Consider the following 27,612-nt stretch of genomic DNA (forward strand, 5'->3'; position numbering starts at 1 on the left):
GAGCTGGCCAAAACAGGCGGTGTTCGGAGACAGGCAGTGATGTGGACAGCCCCGGGCGCGGCTCGAAGCCCCCTCTCCTGGCGGCTTCTCCCTCATTCGACCTCGCGCGCATCGAAGATGGCGGCCGCAGTGCGCGCTATCGGCAGCTTGGGGCGCTTCGCGGCCGCCGCTAAGTATTGCCCGCCCTGTCGCCTGGCGACTGAGGGTGAGCCGCGGGGGGAGGGAGCCGTGTGTGAGGAGGGGGATCAGTGGTGAGATGGCGGGTGGTTGGGTTGGGGGGTGTAGAGGCCTCGCAAGAGGGTTTGTGAGGGGTAAAGGGCCGTGGGGATGGCACTGTGAGGGGGGTGTGGTGTGCAGGTGGCACCTGAGGTGTTTGTGAGGGGTGGAGGGCGGTGTGCTGATGTGTGGAGGTGACAGCAGGGGGGCTGCGAGGGGAAAAGGCGTTGTATGGGGGTCACCAGAGGGATCTACGAGGGGAGGGGAGTCGTAAGTTTGTTACAGAGAGAGTGGTGAGGTGCTGGAACAGCTGCCCACAGTGGCTGTGGATGCCCCGTCCATCCCTGGAGGTGTTCAAGGCCAGGTCGGGTGGGGCCCTGGGCAGCCTGGTCTGGTATTAAATGTAGAGGTTGGTGGCCCTGCCTGTGGCAGGAGGGTTGGAGCTTCATGATCCTTGAGGTTCTTTCCAACCTTAGCCATTCTGTGATTCTGTAAGACCCGTTGTTCCCACTGGGTGAGGGCTTCATTAGGGCTATATCAGGAGTAAAGGGGCTGTGAAGTGGTGTGTCCACACATGAGAGTCTTCCTAGGAGATGTGAGGAGGTCACTGGATAGGGTGGCTCTGTGTATGTATCTTGGAGGCTGGTGGAGATGGGAGTTGCTGAGATATGTGGTGGGGGGGCTCCTGGATGTATGCCTCCTTGAGGGAACTGCTGTGCCATGCCAAGATCTCACTCCTGCAGCCTCTGTGTCCTCACAATTGGAGATATCAGTGTGTCCCCATGTCCTGGGGAGCTGTGGTATCCCTATATAGTGTATCCCTATATATAGGGATATACATCCCTATATGTCCTATCCAGGGCAGCTGCTCTCTGTATGTCTTCTGTACATGTGTGCATTTGGGAGAGTGTCTGTGTGGCTCTGGAGGTGTCCCATGGTGTATGCTGAAGTGACAGTGCTGTCCTTGTGTCCTTGCGTATGTCCACGAGGGCTGTCCCCATGTCTTTGGATGTCTGGCTGGCTCCTGGGGCTGCTCTCATAGCACCTCAGATCTTTGTTTTAGGGACCCATTTGCACGCACCTGGGGGTGCCAGGAGCCCCCAGATGGCTGGGGAATACCTCTGGTGCACCACATCTGCCATAATTCTGGTGTGCAAGCATTTCTCCCTTATGCATTTGCTCCCTGAACTGATTTGCAGTGCTTCCCTATAGAAGTTTCAAAGAGAGAAGTCACCAGGAGTCCGAGTAAGATCTGAGAACAAAGCTCAAGCTTTTGGAAGCAGCCAATTTTTGTGCTCTGAAGGGCCTTAGAATCTTCTATGGATGTGGAGCTGAAGTTAGCACTGTTTCCTAGGACTTAATACCTGTCTTTGTATGGTGTTGGAGCAAATTTGTGCACGACCCAGTTGCTACAGGAGCAGAGTGCTGCAGTTGATAACGAGCAGAACTGTGGGAACTCCAGAGGTTTCTGAGGCCATCGTTGGTGGATTTGTTTCTCCTGGTAATGCTCTTCGTTACAGTCCTGGAGCTGCAGTTGCTTATCATAATTAATAGTGTTGTTCTGCTGCAACAAAGCATTTATCAAGCAGCATGCAAACCTAGCTAGGGCAGGCCAGAAAGCATGCAAAAGGCAGTAAGTAGGCTAAAGAAAAGCTCAGGAGCAAGCCCTACCTGCTTAGCTACGTGTGCTGACAGCTTCCCGGAGGGGACAGTGAAGCTCAGTGTGCCAGACATTTCCCATCTTGCAGCTTACAGGAGAGGTGCTGCAGCTCGTTGGCTTTGCTCAGCTTAGTTCAGGACTGCAAGGAGCCTTTTCTCAGCCACCTATGGATCCCGTTCCCAGCTCCAGTGGTCTGCCATCTCTGGGTGAGCGTGGGGAAGTGCTGGGTAGGGAAGTAGCAGGGAAATGGTAGAAAAGAAAGTGGGAGGAAATAGGTCATGGCTAGCTGTCAGGAAAGAGGTGTTTTCTGTTCTGTGCTGTATCTGAAGTTCTGTGCAGAATCCTGAGAGCAATTTTTATGAAGTATTCTTTCTCCAGACAGTCTTTGAGTTGGAATGAATGAAGTAGGCAAAATTGGTCGATGTTCAAAAGTTTGTGAGTTGTTAGTGACATGACAGAAGAGTGCATCTGGCCTGATGCTGTGCTGCTTCCTTCAGAATCACAGAGGAGGGGGGTTCTGCCTCTGATCTTGGCAAGTTACCAGCACTGTTGCTGAATGATTTGATTCCTCAAGCCGACGTGCTGTGACTGTGACCAAGTAAACATGGAAAATATCTTCCACATTCCGAAACTAAAAGCACAAGGGTGCTGGGATTTAAAATAAAAGACTCTCAGGCTGATGAAACCTCGCTTGGTTGTTGAGCTGCTTTTACTCTTGCGACACAAGCATTCCCCAAAGAGTTTGTGTTTAAAGCATGGTGAGATTTGTTCAGCCTTGCCCTTGATTATTTTTTTTCCCCCTCTTCCTATCTTCTGTTTTGCTAAACCTGAAAGCAAAGTAGAATTCAGGGTGTAAGGTTTTCTCAAAAGCAGTCTGTTTTGTGTGAAGGAATTTGAAAGAGGAAAACGTGTTTGGCTGTAGGATAAGGTTAATTCATTATTTCAGGTTTTTCTTCTTATTATTTTGAATTGGGGTCATACAATGGAGGAAACTGTTGGTAAGCACTGGGGAGAGGTGTTGCTGTCCCTGCTCTACCAGAATCTGGTTGTGGGTGTGGAAGGAGAACACGATCATCTGCTTTGCAACTGAGATTCGTTTGATCTAATTCTCCTTCCTGATATGCCTAGAAGTGATGCAGGATTAAAATGAAAGAACTCAGACAGGGCCAGTCTTCTTGGCAGAACACTGAGGTTGTTTTTGCCAGGTTAAAATGCTGCTGAGTTATAAGTGCAGAGTATGATGCCGAGGAGCATCTTCCAGCAAAGAGATTATTGTCAAACTGTGCTCAAATGTGTGCTTAGGTTCAGAAATACCTGTCTTCAGCTCGCTAAAAGTTTAGGGGAGTTGCAACCTGGGCCACGCTGTGGGCCTGCAGATACTTCAGAGCAGCTTTGGAGTGGCAATCCATTCATCTGTTGTTCATAAGATGGCATTTGGGCGCAGAGCGACGCACAGTTTCCATCCTGCGGTGCAGCCCTGCGTGCGTGTGGGACCTGAGGAATGGAGCACAAAGGTCACAGCCTGCTGCCAGCACTGCGGCGGGATGGAAGGAGGGTCGAAGTGCAGGGGAGCTGCAGCCCTGAGCTGTCATGGGGCTCTGGGGGGACTGAGGTGCTGGTGGGGTGCAGGGAGGGATTGCGAGCTTTCCTCTGCTGAATTTTCCACGTGATTGCTGGGAAAGGGATTGTTTTCCTCTTGAACATGCTATCAGCACTAAGCAATATACCTCCCCCAGCTAATTGTACCATTGGTAGGTGTGCACTGTGGTGTGAGAAGCAGCTTTGGCAGCGATTCAGCATAGGTCTGCAGTAGAAGAAGATCCTGTTGGTCAGGATCAAGGTCACTCGAACAGAGCTGGGGTTCGTTTGTGTAGCAGCAGGTCGTTGGACAGAATACAGTTTCTCAGCAGCAAAAGGAAATTTGGCGTTTCACTTGCAGGCAGAACTTGTTTGTATGGTGGTCTGAGTTTTTGGAGTGCTTTGAAACAAAACAAGTTTGTCTGGGTGCTTCTTCCTGTAATTGGTAGGGATGGATCTGGTATTTAGTTGATAGAGAATGGAGGAGAGAATGAACATCATGTGCTCTTGCTCTGGCTTTCCAGGTGCACTCCCTGCTGTCTATGAAGTAATGCTTGCGTTGGCACAGATCACAGGCACAAGTGTATTTTTGCAGGAGTATTGTAGGGCAGTTATTTGATCTGTGGAGAATGTAACTTGAAGGCTTCAAACTCCCCAAAGTGCAACAAGGTCTGAAGGTTACTGTGTTGAACTGTGCACCCTGATGGCAAAACACCCCCATGTGCTGCCTCTGTTGTCTCTCCTCAGCTTCTGAGGAATGGCGCTTTGGTTGCTGCCCTCAGCTTGGCATTCCTGTATTGGAAGCTGCAGGGTGGCAGCTGTGTGTGAAGGTCACTTCCATAGCATGGAGTGTGCTGAACTCTGGTGGTAGCACAGAGCCTTAAAGAAGGAGCAGGCTGATGAGCAGGATTTTCTGTAACGTTGCTTGGCACAAGGGGAGACAGGAGGATACGTTCACAAGGGACACTGCAGCTGAGATTGCTGAGCATTCATTTAACATCTGCACCATCTTTTCTTTAGGCTATGCTTGCCGTAACGTCTCCACCTCCACTGCTCTTCAGGGTAAGCTTGAAGATTTTTTATGCAAGTTCATCTTCTTTCCTAAAACCCACTGAACATAAGCTGATAACGTGTTTCCCTTTGTTTCCAGCTAGAACCCACGTGAGCTATGATATCAAAGGAGATGTTGCTGTTGTACGCTTCAACACACCAAATTCAAAGGTACTGTTTCAGCTGCAGTGCAGAGGAGGCACTGAAAGCGCTGTGATTTCAAACCAAGATCATCCCTAACCTGCAGCCTTTCAAAGTTGTGAACTAAGTAAAAAAAAATGGACAAGTGAGCATTTGGGCATTTAATGAGAGGGTGGGAGGTGATGGCCTCGAGTTGCACCAGGAGAGGTTCAGGTTGGATATTAGGAAACATTTCTTCTCCAAAAGAGCAGTGAAGCATTAGAACAGGCTGCCCAGGGAGGTGGTGGGGTCACTGTCCCTGGAAGTGTTAAGGAAACGTGGAGATGTGGTGCTGAGGGACGTGGCTTAGTGAGCACAGTGAGGATGGGTTGATGATTGGACTCGATGATCTTGGAGGTTTTTTCCAACCGTAATGATTGTGTGATTGTAATTATACCAAGCAATAGGCTGAGTGAATTCCTGAGTGGCCTATTCCTTCTGTTGACACATTAGAAAATGCACTCAGGTTTGCCATTGGCCTTGGCTTTTTTTTTTTTTTTAATCAGACTGTCTTCCATGCATGTTTTCTTAATCAGGTTAAATTCCACCATCTCCTGCAATCCCTATTTACAGTGTTTGTTTGCTGCCTTCAGGTGAACACTCTATCCAAACAATTGAATGCAGAGTTTACTGAAGTAATGAATGAGATTTGGGCCAATGAAGCAGTCAAAAGTGCTGTCCTCATCTCTTCAAAGCCAGGTTCTTTTATTGCTGGAGCAGATATTGAGTAAGTTTATGGGTTATGCTGATGGTGTTTCCTCTGAAGCCTGGTAACCAGGACCAGAGTCCTGGTGTGCTGTGCAGTCTGAGCAGTTTGTCACTGGCATCTCCCCAGGGGTGAGGCAGAGGCTGGGTGTGAAATCCTTGTGCACCGGACGTGGAGCTTGATCACACCAAGTCAGGACCTTGATAAAAAGGAGCTTGGCTTGTCATTAAACTCGATTTGCTTGTAGCACTGGGTCATTCCTTCCTGCGTGCTGGGTTGCAGCCAAGGAAAGTTCCTTTCCTGGCTCTGGGGTTAGCATTGTGCTTTGGGCTGGGACACAACAAGGGCAGACAATTTACATGCAGAGCTTCATTTAAACTGGGTTCGAGTGCCTGGTTGTCTGCCAGCACGGCCCCTCGATGAAGCAGGACTTGGCTTCCTGCCATGTGAAGCATCCAAGCAGCCTCCCAGGCCGTTGGCTGTGGGGAGCTCACAGGGTGTGTGGGTGCTCTCTCTGGGACCTGGAGTGCTGTTAGTCCTGACCACGGGCAGGGACAGAATTATTGTTTAAAGACATTTAAAGCCAGAAAACTCTCAGTTTTCAGGAAGGTAAATGGCAAACCATTTCAAAAAACTTAGTACCTTTTGCTGTGCTCCTGAATAAGGCCAGGCACTTGATAGGTGATATGGTGGGAAGGAGGGAGTAGTGAGAGCAGAGCAAGAGGACAGGCTGCGTTTAAGAGGTTCCTGCTGGCCTCAGCACTGCCAGCCTGCTGAATTGTGCCTGCCTGGCAAACAGTTCTAGCCTCCATGGGAATAATTGGCTGAGGGAGTCTCTAATTGGCAGAGTGCAGCATCAGAGCCTTGGCCATCTGCTTCTCTAAAAAGTGATCCTGGATTCTCCCCGCACCCTTTCTGGCAAGTGCTTTGAGTTTTCCTATGACCCCTTCCTCTTCTCCCCCAAAGCCTTTCAAAGCCCTGACACAAGGAAACTCATTCACTGCCTGCAAGCACAAACCAGTGTCAGCTTGTGGTGACTTAACCCACTGAATTTAGTAGTCTTCCTGCGTTGTCAGTTAATCTAAGACTGTGGGACTGAATAGCTCTGGCCTGTCTGTCAGTCACTGGAGCTTGGTGGGAAAAGGGGAGCAAACTCCTTGAAGCACTTTCCATTTTATTGCTGTTTTCTCAGTGCTTTTCCAGTTCTGATCAGCCTTTCTGCCTCACTGCAGCATGATTGCAGCCTGCAAGACTTCTCAGGAAGTGACTCAGCTCTCTCAGGAAGGACAGAAGATGCTGGAAAAAATTGAGCAGTCTCCAAAGCCCATAGTTGCTGCTATCAGTGGCTCCTGCCTGGGAGGAGGACTGGAGGTACTGAGCAGTTCTGAGCCTGCTAAGCAGCAGTGGGAGTCGGTAGCACTGGTTCTCTAAGTTCCCCACATGATGCCTGCAGGTCTGCCCTGTGAGGGTTTTGAGACCTGGCATGGATTCATTACATCCATTCAAATGAGTTTGTGGCAAGTTAATGGTTTGGAGCTTCAGAGCTCTGCCATGCTCATTTTCCTGCTTCTGCCAGAAGACAGATAGGCAGATACAGTGTGTGTGGGCCAGAATAATATTGAGATGAGAGCATCCCAGGGCAAACAGGCTGTTTCCAGCAGGCATTGAATTTGCATAAGTACTGCTGGCAAAGTCCAGGCTGGAAATGAGTCTCACATCCCAGCAGCTTCTGTTCTTTTAAAGGTTCCTGTGGGAGGGATGAGTGTGGGGAACCTGGCCAGGCTGCACCCTGGCCTGCATGCCCTTCTCCCTTGTTGCCCCTTCAGCTGGGTGCAATATCTGCTTCATAATCTCCACTCAGTGTATTGTAAACTAAGACTGCAGTAACTCGTAGAGCAAATTTGTTGCTAAAGTGGAACAACATCATGGGAATAGTCTTGAGTTGCTTGCATACTTCTTAAGCAGTCACATCTTTACAAGCACAGTGGTGATTGATCTGGACTTGGTGAAGAAGTGATTATATCATGGTTGATCTGTAAATGGGATCCTGCTTTAAATGCAGTGAATGACTGTAGCCCTTAAAGGTCTCAATGAGAATTAAATTAATGAGGTTTGAAAATAGCTTGATTCAGATTGTTAGTCTCATGTTCGTGTCAGTTACCATTAGCCCTGAGTGTGCTAGAAGAAGCCATGAATGAGTACTGAAGGAATTTGAGCAGCTGAGTTAGGGACTCAGGATAGAACTAGGAGGAAAGCCAAAGCAGTATGTACAAGAAACATATTTTGATGGGTGCCCACTTCTTCTCTGGTCTTTCCCCTTTCCTTACCGTCAGTTGTCCCTTCCTTTTTTTTAAGGTTGCCATTGCCTGTCACTACAGAATAGCAACGAAGGACAGGAAAACAATCTTGGGAACACCTGAAGTGTTACTGGGACTCCTGCCAGGGGCAGGGGGAACTCAGCGGCTGCCAAAGATGGTAAGAAGGAGAAAAACCTCACGCTGCAGCTTCTTCTGCTGCATGATATAGTCCCTCTTCTGAAGTCCTCTTTCTGTGCTTCCAGGTGGGACTTCCTGCTGCCTTTGATATGATGCTGACTGGGAGGAACATCCGTGCTGACAGAGCAAAGAAGATGGGTCTGGTTGACCAGCTGGTGGACCCGCTAGGTCAGACATGGTGCCTCTGAGTTGCTGGGAAGCTGATCTGCTGCCTGTTGGTTAACCTCTCCATTTTAATGGGGGAAGAAGCCATGGATGCTACAGTCTAGGTGGAGCAGAGCATGTGGACTGCAAAGTTGTTACCATTTTCTGCATGATAGTCTTCATTCCCACTGCTGAAGCATGGGCACAAGGGTCTTGAAATGTCAGGCTAAAGCTAAGTGAGCAGGGGAAGGTCAGCATAGAAAGCAGCAGGAGTGTTGGCTCTCTTACTTAAACTAATGCTATAATTGAGAACCTGCATTCCTCATTTATCATGTCAGAGGAACAGATTGCAATCTGTAATGGAAGAATGGATGATCAATGCCTATGCAGATGTTAATTCCAGTGGCAAGATCCTGAGAAGCCAGCTCCCACAGCTTAGGCACTCTGAATTGCTAACTGACTTTCAGTTGGATGGAGATGTTCCTTGCAGGTTGCAGAGCAGATTGCACTTCCAAGTGCTCCTGAATGTGAAGAAAATGTATGTACGTATTTTAAAAGTGCTGCTGTCTATCCTGAGAAATGCAAGGGAAGCTCACGTGTGTCTTGTCTCAGACCAGCTGGATGAGGTGTTATAAAATAACAATATTATAAAATAGATCTGTGGTACCCAAGGAGGAGTTAAATCTGCTGAGGAAGCCTTACCACTGTATGTATTAGGTGTGAATTGCCTTTAAGAGCTAACTAGAGTGGCTTTTTATATCAATGATTACTAAAGCAGATCTGACTTTTTTGAAAATGTGTTACCATTCTTGACTCAAACCAGATTAGGACATAAAAGAAACACAAAAAACATGATATGCAAGCATTAGAGGCATCTCTTGTTCCTTCAAATAGCACCCAGTGCCAATGGGCTTTCTTACAAGTACTCTCATGTTCATTTTCAGTGTCTGCATGAAAGCAGCTGTATTTAGCTGGGGTGATGCTTTAGTTGACTGTAGAAAGCTTTGAAGGAAAGAGAGAGCATTAATTAGGAGGCAGATTCATGAATTGCAAGCAGTTCTCCTTCAGCTAGGAGCTCCAGAGCATTCTCTTGATGTGCTTAATGGTGTGCCCAAATCTGGCATGTGCCTTTTATACAATAGAACATATTTTAGTTGATAGCTTGAGGCTCCCTTAATTAGGATACTGCAGCAGTTAGAATATTGAGGCTAGGTGTTGCTGTATGTAGTACTAGCTAAAGCAAGTGAGAAACTTCTTGCACTTGAAGGTTGAGGGTTTATTGGACATTGGATGCAGTACAGGTAGTTTTCAGGGATGTGGTTTTGAGTAACTGTTGTCTGTGTGTTTGACAGCAGCAGTGTTGATAGACCTCAGTTGTGCAGACTTTCTGTGCTACATAAGAAAGCAGAGGCACAACAAGAGGGAGAGAGGCAGAAAACTTGAGTTCTGTTAAGATTTTCATGGCGCCTTATGCAGAGTGAAAGAGTGAGAGATAAAGGGCACAGACTGCAACAAGAGGGTTGAAAAGGTCTTTATAGTCAGACACTGAATAGCTGACTGACTTTCAATTGGATGGGGATGTTCCTTGCAGGTTGCAGAGCAGAAAAAGGTCTTTATAGTCAGACACTGAAAGAAGGATCTAGAGAGGTGATGGGATCTTCATTCTTGGAGATGGTCAGAGCCTGCCCCAAATTCCTCAGGCCATTCCTGAGCAATCTGACTGAATTCTCAAGTTAAATCCAGACTTTGAGCTTGGCCTTGCTTTGAGCAGTAGGTCAGACTGTCTGGCCATGTTCCCATCCAACCAAAGCTTTTCTGTTTTTGTCTGAAATTACTGTTCATGTTTAATCGGTGTACAGCTATTGGCTTCCATTGGGATTTGATATTTTGACACTTCTGTATAAACACTATGAACATTAAATGTCTTGGAGACCTTCAGAATTGAGAAAAGTCAAAAGCAGGGAGGGAGACCAAGTGGCAGCAGTTCAGAGGAATATCCTGTTGCTGTCACACCCTCTCTTCTCCACATGAGCTGCTTCTGTCAGTGATAAATTGTGCTGTTTCCTCAGTACTTCTCTTCTGTTCACAGGGCCAGGTGTGAAGGCTCCAGAAGCACGAACAATTGAGTACCTGGAGGAGGTAGCAATTGGCTTTGCTAGAGGGTTAGCCAACAAGACTGTGTCTGCCAAGAGATCAAAAGGACTAGTACAGAGTAAGTCTGGGCACCACAGCCCAAGCCAAGGAACTGCAGTGAATATTAACCCAGTTTTGCTTCTCAGAGATAAGGTCATGCTCCTACTCGATTTTGCCATCAAAGCAAAGTTATTTGATGCTGTAAATTGTCTCCCAAGCCAGGTGGGTTGGTAGTTAGTAGGTTGCTGTGCAGATCTGATCTTCAAGTAGCCAGAGCTGTGCCTGATGGCTTCTAAAGCACCCTAGAAGGGATGCAGGCTCATGGGAAGAGAGGAGCAGCTGCCTTCAGAGGACTGTCCAACCTCAAATTTCTAGTTTCAAGTTCTGTACAAAGCTTGTGTAATTAGGTGAGGAGTGGCACGCTGATCTGCCCTGCGCCGATCCTCTTTAGTGGTGCCCTTATGCAGTTAACAGAGCCTGGAAATTCTGACATCTCTCTGTTGAGTTCTGCTTTGCAGTTACATTAGGAGGAAACTTTAGTCCTAGAAGAGGCTTGTCCATGGAGAAAGCCACAGATGCCCTGCTGAGCAGATCATGCTGCATGTGACTAGCTGAGTTTCTGGTGCACGCTCCTATTGCAGCTACACAACAGTCACACCTCCAGGTTGCATGGGGCCCTGAGCAGCTTGGTTTAGTGGTTGGAGCTCAGTGATCCTTAAGGACCCTTCTATGATTCTACTCTTTAACTGTTGGTTTAGTTATTTTAAGGCTGGTCACAGGCGTAGCACTGTGCTGAGATGTGCTTTGTTCCATCTTGCAGAGATAACAGACTATGCAATGGCTCTTCCATTTGTGAGGCAGCAAGTCTACAAGACAGTGGAGAGCAAAGTTCAGAAGCAAACCAAAGGGCTGTACCCTGCTCCACTGAAAATCATTGAGGTAATGCCCACTGTGAGACATAAAAAACCTAAGTGAAGGTGGATCTTTGGGGTAAAGAACATGGCAACAGGCAGGGGGTTGGTGTTTCCTTCCTCTGAGCCAAGCCATAGGTACTGACCTTTATTTTGACCAATTTATATGGTACTGGAACAACAGGTTGCCCAAGGAGGCTGTGGATGCCCCATCCCTGGAGGCATTCAAGGCCAGGCTGGATGTGGCTCTGGGCAGCCTGGTCTGCTGGTTGCACATAGCAGGGGGGTTGAAACTAGATGATCATTGTGGTTCTTTTCAACCCAGGCCATTCTGTGAAACCCAAGAGAAGGAATGCTTAGCTTGGGATTCTTTGTCTGTAAAACTTTGTCAGTAAAACTAGTGCTGTTTTCCTGGCACTAACCCCACAAAATGTAAGTTCTGTAACTAGCACAGCATTGTTTTACTTACAGACAGTATCCATGCTTGGATTTTTTTTTTTTTTTTTAATTGACTTCACCTCTAAAACCTGTGAATGTCACCCTCTGACAGAACTGTGACCTTACAGGAGCAGAGTCCTACTGAATCCATAAGGTTTGTGTGAATACCAACCTGGCAGAAAACTCACTGCCATGGTACTGACTGTGTGCTAGGACAGGGTGATCCTTAACTTTGCTTTGAACAGCATGGACAGGACCCAGTGTTTGAAGTGCCCTTTGAATACTGGGGGGAGGGGTCACTGGTGAGAACAGGAGGTGCAGCTAAGCAATTATTAAAGCTGTTGGTGGATGTGCCTTTAATCATGGGAAATCTTTATTGTTTTTAAATAGGTTGTAAAGGCTGGTCTTGATCAGGGGCGGGACACTGGATACCTCACTGAATCCCAGGTAAGAAGATGAGATCCCTGGTAGCAGTAAATAAGCTGTATAGTTGTGTGGTGAGTTTAACCGTGCACACAAAGGATAATATTCTTCACAGGCTGCCCAAAATGGTGCCTGGATCCCTGCCCACTCTTCTGCAAGTGGGGCTGTGGAAAAGGCCTATCTTGAGCAACAGAGCTGGTTTTGTGTTGTGTTTTTTTTTTTCTTTGTCGTTGTTGTTCTGGTTTAGTTTTTTGGTTTTATTCAGGGTTCTTCATCTGTGAAAACAGTTTGTGCTTCTTCTCATTCTTGTCTGTTTGTTCTTCCTGGGCTGGGAATAATCAGGCTGAGTTCGCTGATCTAGGTTTCACGTAGCAGGACTTTGTGTTTGATTTCTCTGTATATCTGAGCAGTATTTGTTTGTTCTGAGTGGCACATGGGACAGGTAACCTCCAGGATGTGGCTCTGGTGATGTCATTCTCAGGAGTTTTTGCAGCTAGTTTGGTGCAAGCAAGAGCAAACTTCCATTTTCACCAACACTCAATTTATTCTGACACCTTTCTTCACCACTGTCTTTGCTGAGGATGTTGTCTCTTACTCTCTTATTTTTTTGCCATTAGTCTGATTTTTCTAGCTCCAAGTAGTTTGTGCTGGTCCTTTCTCACTCGTTGATGACTTTCAGTTACTCGTGAACATTGGATGCTTTTGTGGTGCTTTTGTTTGTTTTCAGTAGTGGTTTCTCACACAGAACAAGACTTCTCTTTCCTTATCCCTCAGTGGAACTGGCCTTATTTAGCAGCCATTCCAGTGGGAGTACTGCTAATACTGGCCATTCAGAGCGACCTCAGCATGCTGCAGAGCTGGGCAGGCAGGAGCCTTGTGAAGTTCAGCAAAGGGAAGTGCCAAGTTCTGCCCCTTGAGAGGAGCAGCTTCAGTCTCCAGCACAGGCAGAGAAGCCTGGATTGAGTCCAGCAAAAGGTCACAAAAATGATTGGAGAGCTGGAACTCTTCAGCCTGGAGAAGAGAATGCTCAGGGGGGTGCATAAATCACCAGTGTGCATAAATACCAGCAGCAATAAGGAAGGAATAGCTGCACACTTTGGTATCCAGTGGCAGGATAGGAAATAATGGGGTTTTGTGTGATTGTGATTCATTGATTCTGTGAAATAAACCCCTGTTTTGTCCTTCCTTTCCATTCAGTTCTTTACTTCCCTACCATGTTTGTTCAGTTCAGCACCAATAACTGTTCAATAATTAGTTTTTTCTCTTTGGTCTCAATTTTGCAACACCTGTACTCTACTCAAACTTAGTATTTTTGATATAGATGAGGTAACCCTGGCCTCACACAGTGGTTTTGATGTCATTACCTGAGCACTGCTAGCTTTGCAACTCACGGATCCCCAGAAGATTCACAACATTCCCATCTGTTTGTCTGTGCATTTGGGCCATCTGTCACATCTCTGCTCCTTCACCACCGCTGAAATGCAGCCCTCTCACATAGCACTGTCTGCAGCCTTCATCAGCTTTCCATGCTGCTGTCTGGCACATCCAGCAGTTTCTCATGCTTTGTAGTAGATTGCTTTGTTCTCTTCTGGTGGTGAAGTCCTGGTCTGAGATGTAGCTGTCTGCCCTGTACCTTAGCAGTGACCTCCTAGATGCACCCCCAGAACTGTCTGTTCTAGTTATTCATTCCACCCACATTTGATCTGATGCTGAATAAAAGACTCAGGATACTCTGTTCCTTACAGAAAAGAACGAGTGGTTTATTTCCTCATAGCAACAGGATGAAGATCTTACCAGGAACCCCTAAAGAATAAGAGTTCGTGTTGTGCCTTTTCTAATGCCTCCTCCTTTCCCTTAGGATAGGAGAATCACAGATCCTTTTCCAATCTTCTTGTTTCTGATATTTTAACAAGCCTTTAACTCAGAGGACAGCAGTGAGGGAAGATACTGCCTGCTGCACACTCCATTATATCAGTGGTTTTCCCTAGCTGATTTGGCTCAGACAACATCATTAGTTTGCAGTCGCCGTATGCTGCCTTTTGTCTTCCTGTCCCCTTTCCTCTTTCATGCTGAATGCTGAGAGATTATGCAGGCCTTTGATTTTGTGGCCTCTTTGTGATCATCTGAAAATGGCATCAGGGTCCTGCTGTCAGTGAGAATTGGCCTTTAGAGATTTTTCTCAAAGTCTGAGTGCAGGACCCTTTCACTTGGAAGCAGCTGGATGATGGCCCTGGACGATGGCCCTGGCCAGTGCAGGATGCACGTGGGAGAGAAAGGGTCACTTCTTGCTCTAGTCTCACGTCTGTAAATTATTATCACTGGGGGAAGCAGAAGTGCCTCCTGCATTTGTAAGACCCTCAGAGGTGGCGAGGCAGCAGCTTCACCTCTGGTTTACCCTGCCAGTGTTTGGAGGTTCCCAGGATGAGTGGAAATGAGTTTTGAATGCGTTAGCGGGGAAAGAAGAAGATGGACACACCAAAATGATGGCTGCTTTTGTTCCCTGGCAGACTCCTGCTCCTGTAGACACTTGTGTGTGTTAGAGGTATCTTTACATTATGCTGTTGATGGGAAATGGCATTGAGCAAGCATTTCCTTACTGCTGGCCTGTATGGGAGGTAATGGTGCAAAGTGAGCCTGCCTGTGCAGGGAGGACAGACATTGTGCTTCCATTTCCAGGTGACTCATCTACGTGGCTGTGCCATGTGTTTTAATCTACACTTGGAAGTGTGACAGCTGTCAAAGACTTAAGTTTTTGCTTCCCTCTTCCCTTTCTTTCAGAATTTTGGCCACCTTGCAATGACCAATGAATCCAAGGCTCTGGTCGGACTTTACCATGGGCAGGTGCGCTGCAAGAAGAACAAGTTTGGAGCACCTCAGCGAGAGGTCAAGTGAGTGAAACGTGGGGGGTCTGAAGGAGAAGCTGGAGGACATCTGATAGGCCAAAACCTTGAGTCCTGAAAAGCAGAAGAGAGATTTCCAGCCTTGGAAATGTAAATCTTCTGTAGTTTTGAGGTCTCACCTGCAAATTAAGTCTTTTTGCTTTTTTAAAAATAGTTCCTGGATAGACAGAATTCAGGGTGGATATCAAGAAAAATTTCTTCTCTGAAAAAGTGGTCCAACATTGGAAATCTGATCAGGGAAGTGGTGGAGTCACCATCCCTGGAGCTGTTCAGGAAGAGGGTGTATGTGGCACTTAGGGATGTGGTTTAGTGGGAATGGTGGTGATGGGTTGGTGGTTAGACTTTATGATTTTGGAGATCTTTTCCAACCTTAGTGATTCTATGACTCTATCTGTGTGGAAATTCAGCTATTTCCAGCTTTGAATGCTTTCCCCCCACACACTTTCACTACAGGACCCTGGCAGTGCTGGGAGCAGGGCTCATGGGAGCTGGGATTGCCCAGGTTTCAGTGGATAAAGGGCTGAAGACCATTTTGAAAGACACAACGCAGCAAGGCTTGGACAGAGGACAGCAGCAAGTCTTCAAGGGGTATGTAAGCTTGCAGGAGTTTGCTTGGCATGGGATGGGACTTCCCTTGGTCAAAATATTCCTTTGTTTGCTGGCAGTCAGAAATTTGACAGAAACAGACACCTCTGTTCCTCTGGAAGCTTCTACCATCAAATGTCACAGAAATATTTTCATGTAAGGTTGTCCTATGCAGAGTGCTGAGATGTTGCTATGAAATAGACCCAGAGTACTCAGCCTTAGCCCCTAAAGTAGGTGGACCACCTAACTGATGATTGCATTAGCTTTTAGGTTTATCAGCACCTTATAGAGCTAAGGTGGGTGGGAGTAGTCTTGGCTGATATACCAAGTTGTGTGAGCAGGGTTCTCCTTTTTCCAGATGGCAGGATAGCCCAGTGACAGTCCTGCTGAATTGGAGATAGTATTTTGGGTCCCTGTTCCAAGAGGTAGGGATATCCTTGGTGTCACAGTGTACATCAAGCAGTCTGGGCTGGCCTTTGCAGGCTCTCTGACAGATGTTCTTCCCTAGGCTGAATGGCAAGGTGAAGAAGAAGAGTCTGACATCGTTTGAGAGGGACTCTATTCTCAGCAACATGACAGGCCAGCTAGACTACAAGGGCTTTGAGAAAGCAGATATGGTGATCGAAGCTGTGTTTGAGGACATTAACATCAAGCACAAAGTGCTGAAGGAAGTGGAGGCCGTGAGTATTGATTTTGAGCAGCTACACCAGTCGTGGCCACTGTATGGTGGAGACTCGGGTTCTCTTGCCCAATGGATTTCTCACATCTTGTGCTGCAGGTTACTCATTTCAGTACATGGGTGAGCATCAAGGTCAGACTTCCCTGTCTGTGAATAAGGAGTCATTAGTTCTAAGCTTAACGGAGACAGTTCTAATATCCTCTGACTCCTGGGAGCTACTCCAGAAAAACTCCCATTCTTCTGAGACAGAATGACAATGTCCTTTGGTATCTCCACATTTTGTCCTTTGCCTATCCCTGGCTTGCTGCCACTGCTCTTCTCTGTTCAAGAGCACAACTGGGGAAATAACTGTTTGCTAAAGCAGCTGTCCTGTGCTCATCTGAAGTCCCTCACTGCAGCATCCAGTGTGGTTACAGTAGACTGCAGAGTCACAGGAGGTCTGAGACTGACTGATACTGCAGACCCCCAGTGGAAATCAGCAGGCCAACTCAGCTAGGCTTAGAATAAACTTATAACACTGAGAAAATCAGGTTATCCTCATGCCTCAGGCGTTAGCAGGTGCTGGGAATGCTCTGTGCAAGCACTGGTCTCTAAGACTCTGCTCATCACATCTGACTTTGAAGGCTGTGCATTTAAAGTGTCTGTTTCACCTCCTGCCACAGGTGATCCCTCCTCACTGTATCTTCGCCAGTAACACGTCTGCCCTCCCAATCAACCAAATTGCTGCTGTTAGCCAGAGGCCAGACAAGGTGAGTACCCAGTACCAAAGAGCCTGTGAGTCTGCTCTCTGCTGAGTTGTCTGTAGTGGCAAAATGGTTTTGCTGTAGGCGAGCAGAGCAGGAATCTTCTGCTTTTTCCCTGGAACGTGTTAATGCCCACATGGGCAGAGAAGCTACAGAAGTCTGAAGCTGAGGAAAGCTCCAGACAGGGAAACCTAAGTCATTTTAATGGTTGGTTAGATGTAGGAGTGACTTATCACAGTGGGAATGTGCCTCCTCAAGGAAAGGCACTGATCTGGCAGCAAAAAAAGAGAAGAAAAGTTGGAGGCTGGAAGCTGAATCCAGGGGTGCTGAAACTAAAGGGGCAAGCACAGAGATTTTGAGGTAGATAGGATATGGAGGCAGTAGGATCTTGAGGAGAAGGAAAGGGAAGCTCTGGAGATCAGTTGGAAAATATTCCACAAATATAAAAGCAGAGATGCCCTTGGTTGGTTTCCTCAACTCGTTAAAATGGTCTAAAATTTGCCCAGGGCAGCGCGTTGCCCAAGCTGCTCATCTCACTGTACAGGTTTCATGGATATCTGTAAGGGTCACAGAGTAACAGCATGCCCTTCCCACTGCTGCAGGATTCTGTGACCTTTGTGAGTCTCTTCTTGGTTTGTTGTTCAGACCTTAGTTGCATAGGAAATGCAAATTCCATCTTAGTTGTTCATTTGCAAATAACATCCTCTTGCTGAATAAATTGTCTGTGTAATGACTCTGTATGGGGAAACGAATAGGAAATCAGCTAACTAATTAGTGTAGTTTCTTTAATTAGTTTTGCAGACTGCAAATGTCCTTCAAGGTGCCTCTGACTTGTGCAGATCTTAGTGCCAAGTGTAGCTTCCAGGAGGCATGAAGGTGACGTCCTGATTACATGGACCTGTTAGGAGGATAAGGCACACAGACAAATAATCACCTCTGAAACGCTCTTTCTGGAGGAACGCTACGTTTATCTCTGTAATTAGTTGCTGAAAGCATGCCTTCTTGTCCATAGGTAGGCTTTATCACCCCCCTTTATTCCCCCCCAAAAAAAAAAATTACTAGCAGAACACAAGGATTCTGCTGAATATTCATGTCTTTCACTGCTGCTCTGCATCCAGGCTCCAGAAGGAGCACCACCCAAGCATGTTCTGCTCTCCCAGGTCAGGTCAGAGAGCACCTGTATGTCACACAGTGTCTGTGCTTCACCTGGGGACTGAGCTCAGCTGAGATTCCTAGACAGGTCAACAAGTTTTGCTGCCAGACCATTAGCAGAGGGTTGAGCCGTGCTCTTGAGCCTATAATCATCATATCTAAATCCTCGCTGAAGCAAGAGCTGTGGGATGTGTGCTGCTGCTTCCTTGGGAAAGCTGAGGAGAGAGGGGAAGAGTCCTCCCACTGGAAAGGGATGTAGTAAAGTCTGTGGCTGGGCATTTGACTTTTTTTTTTCTTCCAGTATTTTGCAGTGCAACACAGAGTGTTTCTTAACCCTGAGCTCTCCCTCCTGCCTAGGTGATTGGGATGCACTACTTCTCCCCCGTTGACAAAATGCAGCTGCTGGAAATCATCACTACGGACAAAACATCCCAGGACACAGCAGCTTCTGCTGTTGCTGTTGGCCTCAAACAAGGCAAAGTTGTCATTGTGGTAAAGGTGAGGGAACACTACACTAAATACGAGTTGGGATTATAAATAAGAGTGGGCTTGTGCACTGAAACAAGGCTCACATGGCTGTAGATAAGAGCAACTCATCAGAGAAGTAAAAATGGAGGTTAGAAGACAGGTGCCTAGCTGATCCTTTAGATGTCCCTTGGAGCTGCCTTGAAGGGCCAGAGACACAGGAGAAGTCTTGTGGATCAGCACAAGAAGCTGCATCCCTGCTCTAAGGAGCTTCTAGGAGGCTGCAGTCTGTAGAGACATCAGAGATGGAACAGAGTGTGAGCAGGACCCCTCCACCTCTTCTGTGTGAGGAGTTGCAGGGACAGGGGAGCCTGTGAGCAGTAACCATCCTCTTCCTGGATCTAAATTTTGTGTGATAGGTGTGCAAGTGTAGAGGAAGAGTTATGCAAAGCAGGGGGAGAGGAGAGGCAGGAGCTGGGAACAAACTGCTGTGATCTGTAGGTGGAAGCAGCAGAGTGTCAAAGCCACTATGGAGTGTTAGGCTTATGGCTTCTCTTGAGCACACAGCCCTCAAAACAGTGCTGGTCTTGTGCTCTTGTAGTAGCTGACAGCCAGCAGTACTGCATCAGCTGCATGGGAGGTTCAGCCTGTAGGCTTGTGTCAGTCTAAGTGTAGTTTTGGACTGGTGTTTTCACTAGCCTGCAAAGCTCCAGTAATGCAGAGCAGGTCTCTCTGGTGATGCTGGGAAAACTGGCCTGCCAGAAAGTGCTCCAGGCATCTCTGAAGGCCAATGGGGATACAGTGCTGCTTCTGCAACCCTCTCCCTCACATCAGATGCTTCCTGGAATGGTAGTTTGTAGCCTGTCTCCTGCTTCTTGACTTTGCAGGCAATGTCGGAGATGGAACATGTTTACGCCTGTGTCAGTTGTGCTTGGTGTTGGTGTTTCAGTTGTGTTTCTCATCATCTCCCTGTTGGATTTGGTGACTTCTGCAACCTGCCTGGGTCCTCCAGGCATTATTTTAAATAAAGCTTTGTGGGGATTTCCAGGGAAAAACCGTTACAGCTTTAAACACTGACGAGTCTCATAGATAGAAGTTGATCTGGGAGTTGACTGCATTCCATTAAAATGGAGTTGAGTGTCTCTGCCATGCGTGTCAGTGCCTGAACTGCAGCCTGAGCTGTAAAACTCAGTTTTTGTGCTGCTGATAGAAGCAGTTTGTCCCTGCAGGTTGTTCTCACCTCCTTTCGTATTGTGCTCTTCCTCCCTAGGATGGACCTGGTTTCTACACCACCAGGTGCCTGGGGCCAATGCTGGCAGAAGTGGGCCGAGTTCTCCAGGTGTGTATCCCATGGGCTACAGTGTCCATCAAACAGTAATTTAAATTCTGCTGCTTCCTTGCCCTGTCAGTCTGGTCCAAGTTCTGGATGAGAAGGGAAACTGGATGAGCCTGCAGGACAAGGAGCAGCTCAGGCAACTAATTGGTGTAAAGTAAACCCACAGAATGGCTGTCTCACTACATCCTTGACATGCAGCTGAAGCTGCAGAGCCACACATTAAACTGTTAGCCCTTACTAACCAGCCCCTTCCTGGTGTCTGCTAAGGAGAGGTTTTCTCCCCAGATCCTGGCTTGGAAATACTCACTGGGTATAAAATTCCACTGAAGTCTGATGATCAGTTTCTACAAGATTCCAAACCCTTGGCCCAGTTTCTCTGTTCAGACTCTTTATTAGATATGGGTTCTCTCACTAAAGTGGTTGGGAAGCTCATTTGGACAATTCTTGCAGTGCTGGATCTAGACTTCCAACCATTTAGTGTACATATGAGACAGAGTGTGCATTGCATTTGCAAGGTTACCCCCTTTATCTGCACTATGGTCTGCTCTGTGTTGTGCCATGCGTTGCCTGCAAGGCAGCTCTCCCTGAGTCCAGGGCTGCAAAGCAGAGGGCAACGTTATGTGCTCAACATTCAAATAATGATTGGGAGCAAGGCAGGGGTGTACACACAGGTTTCTCTTGGCTCTGCTGCTGACCAGAGCAGGCATGAGAGAGTCTTTGTGGGCTAAGAGTCAGGTTGTCCTCATCAGGATATGTCACAGCACACAGAGACAACGAGCAAATCCCTGCCACCACGTCCTACCCTTGCCCTGTTCAGGGATTGAGCTGGGCAGGTTTCTGCTCTGTTGAAACAATCTTGCAGAAGAGAGTCCTGTCCTGCATGGAACTTGGTGCCACCTATGAGGAATTTGTATCCCACTGCATTAATGAATGAAGTAAAGCACCAGCCTTGGTGCCTGTGATTATCTTCAGCCTTTTCTTGGACGTAATCTGGCCTGATGAGACCTGGTGCCTGGGGTTTTCCTCTTTGCACAAAGTCAGGGGAGAACTGGGAGCTCTGGGAGCACAATTACACTGCTCCTTTCTGTTATCAAGCAGCTAATGGGGCTTGTCACAGTCTGTGACCCCAGATGAGCCTTTCTACCCCTCACAGTGGGTTTCCAGAAATCTCACTTCTTTCCCTTCTATCCCTGCAGGAGGGTATTGACCCAAAGAAGGTGGATGCCATCTCTACAGCCTTTGGCTTTCCAGTGGGTGCTGCCACATTGATTGATGAGGTTGGTGTGGATGTGGCCACGCACGTGGCTGAGGATCTTGGCAAGGCCTTCGGCGAGCGCTTTGGAGGTGGCAACATTGGTTTGTTCAAGCTCATGGTGCAGAAGGGCTTCTTAGGTGAGGTGTTAGGCTGTTGTAATCCAACATTTCCTTTTTTTTTTTCCAAGGAAAAGTACTTTGCATCCATCAGCCTCTTCTGCTTCAGGTGAGAGCAGACAGAGCAGTCCTAGGAAAGGGATGGGAAGCTGTACCCTGAGTAAGCCTTGGGACCTTCCTTTGCAGAGATGACTTCCGCAGGCAGAGATGCTGCCTGGAGCAAAAGCAGCAAGCAGGATGCCTTGAAGCTCTGCCTAGCTCTTTCATTGGATCTGCACGTGCAGGGACATGAAAAGCAAGTGTCTGGAAAAAATGAATGTGCTGAAATGAAGCGAGCTCTGACCTGAGGTTTATAGAAGCTCCATGTGAAGGAAGGCAGTGGCTCTGTCCATATGGTAGAAGCTATTTCCTGGTGGGTTCAAGAGTCAGCTGTACCTCTGAGTATGCCAGGATGGAGCTGTGTGCAGCAGTGGGGCCGGCACTTGGGCCATGGCACCTCTCACCCTCCAAACAACCCTTGCTGTGACCAGAACCTGGCAGTTAGAGTTACTCAGACCTTGTCCTCTGTCCCTTGCTCCTACGATCAAGGACTGCATCTTTTTTACTGCCGAAGCCATGCAAATGGTGATGTTATTTGGGTGTCCTCTGGACCTAGTGAAGGCATTGGGGTCTGGCACAGGTGGCAGCATTTTGCCAAGGAGACAGCTGGACGTGAGCCCCTTTCCACTCTTCTTGGTGAGGCAGCAAGCAGTCTTGCTGTGAAGAGCAAGGCTCTCTTCTCTCTGAAGAGCCTCTGCTCTTCAGAGGCTGCCTGTGCTGAGAGAATCTGGTCACACTAGCAGAAGTGGGAGTCACGAGGTCAGAGGCAAAGGTGTTGTGAGCATGTGAGACAAATGGCAGGATGTGACTGTCTTCTTTTTTTTTCCCTGGCAGGCCGCAAAGCAGGGAAGGGTTTCTACATTTACCAGGAGGGGGTGAAGAACAGGAGCTTGAATTCTGGCATGGATGAGATCTTGGCGCAGTTCAAGTTGCCAGCTAAACCTGAAGTGTGAGTACCTGCAGCACCGAGTGGTGATGTGGTTCATGCCCTGCCCAGCTCCTTCTGACTCCAAGCACAATGTCTGCACCAGGAGCCTTGAAGGACAGCATTGAACACGGGGTCACTCTGGATGCCAGTTGGCTGTTAGCAGCTACCATGTAGGGGAGCAGATTGTTGGCTCAGGAGAGCCCGTGTTTGTCATAGAATTCATCAGCCTTGCTTGAGTGCCTTTACAGAAAGGCTAGGTTTGTCAGAGCAGGTGGGTTACCATGGCCTTCATGTGTCAGACCTGTTGTGCAGCCTGATGCTAAAATGTCTCCCATCTGGGAGCTCAATTCCTTGCATTCTTACGTGCCTGCTTCGAGTCACAGCACAGAACTTGGCAGTCCTTAACCTCACATGGCTGGGGACAGCTCCAATGAGAAAAGATTCCTCCCCTCCCCAGTCCTTTCCCTGTCCCTTCACTTCTTTCTTCACATTCTCTGCTGTTAAACTACTGTCTCGAGCAGCACAGCCCTGAAAGATGTCTTTCCTTTGCAGCTGTACTGATGAGGACATCCAGATGCGCTTGGTAACGAGGTTTGTGAATGAGGCAGCCATGTGCCTGCAGGAGGGGATCCTCAGTAACCCCGTGGAGGGAGACATTGGTGCTGTGTTTGGTTTGGGCTTCCCACCTTGCTTGGGAGGTAAGTGTCAGGGAAAATGAAAAATCAAGCTTAAAAAGAGCAGATTTAGGTTAGATATAAGGAAAAAGCCTTTTACAGTGAGAGTGGTGAAAAACTATGGAGTGGTGAAAAAGTGCTGGAAAACTTTGCCCAGAGATGTGGTTGATGCCCCATCCCTGGAGATTTGCAAGGCCATTCTGGATCAGGCCCTGAGCAACCTGATCTGGCTGTGCTGTCCCTGTTCATTGCAGGGGAGTTGGACTGGATGACCTTCAGATGTCCCATCCAACTCTAAGGATTCTGTGGCATATCAGCCAAATCCAGAGCTGTCACCTTTCCAGAAGCCTCAGTGCTCTTCCCTCCTTCAGCATGTGTCCCCCTGTCCCCCCAGGTCCCTTCAGGTACGCGGACTCCTATGGTGCCAAGCAGCTGGTGGACAAGCTGCGGAAGTACGAGGCCGTCTATGGCAGCCAGTTCACACCATGCCAGCTGCTGCTGGACTATGCCAACAGCCCAGGCAAGAAGTTCCACCAGTGAGCGTGGCCCATGATGCCCATTTGTGCTGCACCATCAGCTTGAGCCCCCGGGGGCACTGGTGCTCCACCGCCTCCAATTCTCTTTAAGGTTAATCTGCAAGGCACCCTAGGGAGGCAGGGAAGGAAGAAGGGTGGCAGCAGATTGCCTTGTGGCTTGTATTCATTTCAAGTGCCTTATCAGCTGCTGTGTGTTGGCCGCATCCGTCCTGCACCTGTGTGAGCCTGGTGGCTGAGGGAGAATTCCTTCTGCGTTTACCTCCATGTTGCACCCACCAGTGCTCTTGGGGCCTGGCAGGCACCATCCTCCACATGACTGGCCCTGGGGCCTTCCCTTTCCATGAACCTCCACCAATAAATCCCCATCTCCTGGGTTTGGACTCCATGCCTGCTTCTCATCTGCTCTCGCTGGGGCTCAGCCGCTTGGCACTGAAGAACAGAGCCACTGTGGGGTGGAAATAAAGCGTTCAGGCAATCCTCAGGGGTCCTCTCGCTATGTGGTGGGCCGCCTACGCTTGCTGGCAGCCTGCTGAGCTGTGAGACCAACCAAGGGGAGAGCAAGGGGGGAGTGGAAAAAGGCCGGCAGTGCAGAACAAAGCCCTGCTCTGTCACCTCCACCATCCATCAGTGCCTGCGAGGAGCCTCTGGCTCTTTTGTCTGGCCCTGAGCGCTGCCGCCAGTGTTATCTTGGCAGATGGACCCGCCTGTAATTGCAAATCAAGCAGCCAAAGGCCAGAAGGATCCCCCGTGGGGAGAGCTCAATTTAAACTAAAAGGCTTTAAATCTCTGCACCTGTCACTGATTTCAGAGCCCTGCTGGCCTCTCGCTGTGGTGCCAGGTCTGTCTCCCAGCCCGAGCCGAGCCAAGCAGGATCCTCATTGCTCTTTCTGTGCTGGGTTTGTGCACTGCTCAAAGCCAGCACTGTAGAGCTGAGTTGAGACACGACCTCTGTCATGAGGCTGGGGAGGTGGCAGCCCACAAGGGAGCTCTCTGCTGCTTCTGCTTGCCCTGGGGACGTAGGGACAGCGTTGGGTGTGCTATGCCACCCTCCCATCTTCTGCACTGAGGGTCCCTGTCCCCCTCCTCCCCAAGCAAGGGGCTCTTCCAGCAGCTTGTTTTCTCCCGTATGTTTTATTACACTAATCCACAAGGATTAAGTTAAACCAGTCAATGCAAACTCCAGTGTTTTCCAGCCCTTTCAGGCCAAAATGAACTGTCCAGTGTTGCAACAGGAAAGGGAGAGGCTCAGGAAGGAGGAAACCCCACAGCTGAAAGGTGGGGAGAGGCACTGCTGGGTTGGGGCGCCCGTGGGTACCCCATCGTCAGGCTAGATTTTGGGGCGCCAGCCCTTGATGAACTGCATGATTTTCTTCACCTGGAGCTTGGTAAGGTGAAAATCATCAGCCAGGATCTCTTCGCTGAGCTGCACGAAGATGCTGCCATCAATGCGCTCCCGCGCGAAAAAGCTGACGACGTCCTCGGAGAGGCCAATGAAACGTAGGCACTTGGAGACCTCCTCCACCGACAGGGCCGAGAGGTCGGCAGGGGGCAGCCAGGGTGAACCATCCCCACTGGGCCTTGGGGCAGCCGGCGGGGCCCCCCCTTCACCCCACGTCCCCGGTGGCACCTCAATAACACCCTGTGCCAGGTAGAGGTGGGTGACGCCACCCTCAGCGCCTCTCAGCACGGCAGGAGAGAGCGGGGCTGTGCCACGGATGACGATGCCGTCCCCGTCAAAGCCCTTGGGTGGGCGCGGGGGGGCTGCTGGCTCTGGCCCCTCAAAGGACTCTGGTGAAGAGGAGGAAGAGGGTGCAGCCGGGGCTGAAGGTGGTTTGGGCCACTCGGGGCTCTCAGGCCACTCGGTTGCACCGGCAAAGGGGTTGAGCGCACCAAAGGGTGCAAAGCGTTTTTGGGGGTGAGGAGGTTTGAGGCGGGGGCAGCTCCGGAAAGGCTTCAGAGGGGACTCAGTGGCTGGCGGTGGTGTGGAGCAGCTGCTGTTCCCCCCTGCCTCGGTGTAGGCCCAGGGATCGGACCAGGCGGTGGGGGCCGGTGGGGCAGCAGGGGGCAGCGGGCAGCCGGGGGGATCCCCAGCTTTGCAGTCTCCCCACGCACAGGGGTAGCAATAGAGGGAGTAAGCATCAGGTGAGGGCGAGCCGCTGCCACTCCGCGGGGCTGACCTGCAGAAAGAAGGTGTGTCTCCCCAAAGCCTGCCCCCAAGCCTTGGCCATCCCTTGTCCCCCAAGCCACTCACCCGTCGTGCAGCCCCGAGGAGTAGTAGGACAGGCTGGGGCTGGGCGAGGGAGCAGGTGCCAGCTTTGGGAAGCGCAGCGGGGCTGGGGGGCTGCGGGGCACTGTGGGGCGGCCTCCCCGAGGTGGCACAGGGGGAGCATTCAGCAGCCGACACTCCTCCTTCACCTGCAATGGGGTGAGCAATGTCAGGAATCTGCCCTAGGACCCCCCTGAGGTGCTGGGGAGCCCCTCTGGTCCTCAGTTATCGAGACACGAGGATGCGGCGTTGGGGAGATGCAGGGTACCCCATGGTGCAGGGGGAGCCTAAAGATTCTGGTTACCCAGTGGTGCCCTAAGGACTTGGCAAGGTGTGCTGCAGGGAGCTCAAAGGGTTTGGTGCAGGCATTTGGGTGCCCCTCGGTGCAGGTCATCCTGCAAGGTTTGGTGTAGGGATCCAAAAGGATTTGGGTACCCACAAGCGACCCTGGGGATTCTGGTGTTGATGGTGCAGCCAGTGGGCTTCAGGGCTCTCCTGAGGATGGAGCCATGCATTACAACCCAATGCACAGAGCCGTGGACACCTCACTGAGCAAGGAGGGACCCTGTGGCACGGGCATCCCACTGGACAGATCTGACAGCATGCATGTCCCCATGGAGACCAAAGGACGTGGGCAAAATGATGTGAGCACCCCATGGATCCCAAAGGATTTGGGCAACCCAACGGCACCCACCATGGAGGTGGAGCAGGCTGATGTGCCACCCCGCGGTCCTCCTTACCGCCTCTGATTTGGGTGGCACCGGCGGTGGTGCGTCCCCCAGCGGCTCATCCCTGGCGCGTCGCGGGGAGCCCAGCGGGGACGTGGCCCCAAAGGCGATGAGGTCCGGCCGCCCTGCAGTGCTGGGCTGTGAGGAAGAGCAGCTCTCCAAGCCCTGGTTGCTCCAGAGCTCTTCGTAGGGGATCTCCAGTGGTTCCTGAGTCCTGAATTCTGGCTCGGCCCAGTCAGGCGTCACATACTCCCTCTCAGGCTCGGTAAAATCAGGGGGGTCCCTGCAGCGGGTGGCTGAATCCGGGGGTGCGCGGGGCAGCCCCCCACCGTAGAAGCAGAGCGAGAGCCTCTGCAGGGGTTGACTGAGCTCCTCGCGGCCGCAGCTCGGCAAGCAGAGCCGCAGGCGCCGGGGGCTGGCGCATTCCTCCGAAAAATCCGGCTTGGCCTCCCGCACGGCCCGCGAGTACTCGTCGGGGTTGAAGCGCTCGTGGCAATACGCCGCGCTGTCCCGCAGCAGCTTCTCCAGCTGCGGGTCCCCGCCGAGCAGCCCCTCGGGCAGCTGGAAGCGCGGCATGTCGGCCAGCAGCAAGAAGTGGAAGGGCACGAGGCGCTCGCGCCGCAGGATGCAGCACAGCACCACCGTCTTGGAGATGATGCCCACCAGCTTGTAGCAGTGTCCCTCGCGGATGGCGTGCAGGTCGTAAGGGTTGCGCGCCGGCCGGCTGGGCACGGCCACGTTGACGGGGAGCCGGACCTTCTCGATGATGCTGCGGATGGTGTGCTCGCCCTCCTGCAGGCGCAGCTCCAGCGGGCTGCGGGTGCTGAAGCGGCCCTTGCACTGGAAGGGGAGGCTGAGGCTCTCGTTGGTGCGGTGGTTCATGCAGATCAGGCACGGCATTTTGCCCTTCACCTGCCTGGCCCCTGCCGCAGGCGCCGCCTTGCCCAGCTTCCGCAGGAGAGTGTTGAGGCGCGACTTCTCCTTCACCGTCTTGGCGCACAGGATCTCTGCCTGCCCCATCAGCGTCAGCTCATCCCCAGCGTGCAACGTGAAGTTGTACACCTCGCTGTCCTCGCTGAACTCCCCCGACACCACCTGCCCGTCACCATCTCACAACGTCACTCCACCGCCATCTTCTTTTGTCCCACCACCATCCCATGGTGTCCCATCACCGACCCCTTGATGTCCCATCGCCAACCCTGATGTCCCATCACCA

General features: G+C 50.0%; 2 protein-coding genes across 2 annotated transcripts in view; one reads left to right on the forward strand and one right to left on the reverse strand.

The window, feature by feature from the left end:
- Positions 1–87: 87 nt before the first annotated feature.
- On the forward strand, positions 88–23,787 carry HADHA (hydroxyacyl-CoA dehydrogenase trifunctional multienzyme complex subunit alpha). The gene is made up of 20 exons (XM_042892749.1): positions 88–205; positions 4,475–4,516; positions 4,605–4,675; positions 5,278–5,411; positions 6,623–6,761; positions 7,746–7,865; positions 7,951–8,053; positions 10,119–10,241; positions 10,983–11,101; positions 11,902–11,958; positions 14,713–14,822; positions 15,288–15,422; positions 15,928–16,099; positions 16,761–16,847; positions 18,351–18,491; positions 19,729–19,797; positions 20,991–21,186; positions 22,099–22,213; positions 22,745–22,890; positions 23,261–23,787. The coding sequence occupies exons 1-20, from the start codon at positions 118–120 to the stop codon at positions 23,404–23,406; spliced, it is 2,313 nt and encodes a 770-aa protein (XP_042748683.1). The 5' UTR covers positions 88–117; the 3' UTR covers positions 23,407–23,787.
- An 846-nt stretch (positions 23,788–24,633) lies between these two features.
- The window catches only part of GAREM2 (GRB2 associated regulator of MAPK1 subtype 2), a 7,791-nt gene continuing 4,812 nt past the window's right edge, over positions 24,634–27,612 (reverse strand). The window contains exons 4-6 of the mRNA XM_042892731.1: positions 26,409–27,491; positions 25,654–25,817; positions 24,634–25,579 (exon numbers count right to left, since the gene is read on the reverse strand). Coding sequence (XP_042748665.1) covers positions 24,730–25,579; positions 25,654–25,817; positions 26,409–27,491 — 2,097 coding nt within the window. The 3' untranslated portion in view covers positions 24,634–24,729. The remainder of the gene's footprint in view (positions 25,580–25,653; positions 25,818–26,408; positions 27,492–27,612) is intronic.

Source organism: Lagopus leucura, unplaced genomic scaffold (assembly GCF_019238085.1).
Source record: "Lagopus leucura isolate 7727_CA_CO unplaced genomic scaffold, USGS_WTPT01 109-24_obj-0_obj, whole genome shotgun sequence".
Taxonomy (NCBI): Eukaryota; Metazoa; Chordata; class Aves; order Galliformes; family Phasianidae; genus Lagopus; species Lagopus leucura.

Bases quoted from the DNA above. Each gene is read 5' to 3' on its own strand.
- HADHA (XM_042892749.1), top strand. From the start codon at position 118: ATGGCGGCCGCAGTGCGCGCTATCGGCAGCTTGGGGCGCTTCGCGGCC. The intron at 7,866-7,950 runs GTAAGAAGGAGA...CTGTGCTTCCAG, and splicing joins CTCAGCGGCTGCCAAAGATG to GTGGGACTTCCTGCTGCCTT. The intron at 19,798-20,990 runs GTGTGTATCCCA...CTATCCCTGCAG, and splicing joins AAGTGGGCCGAGTTCTCCAG to GAGGGTATTGACCCAAAGAA.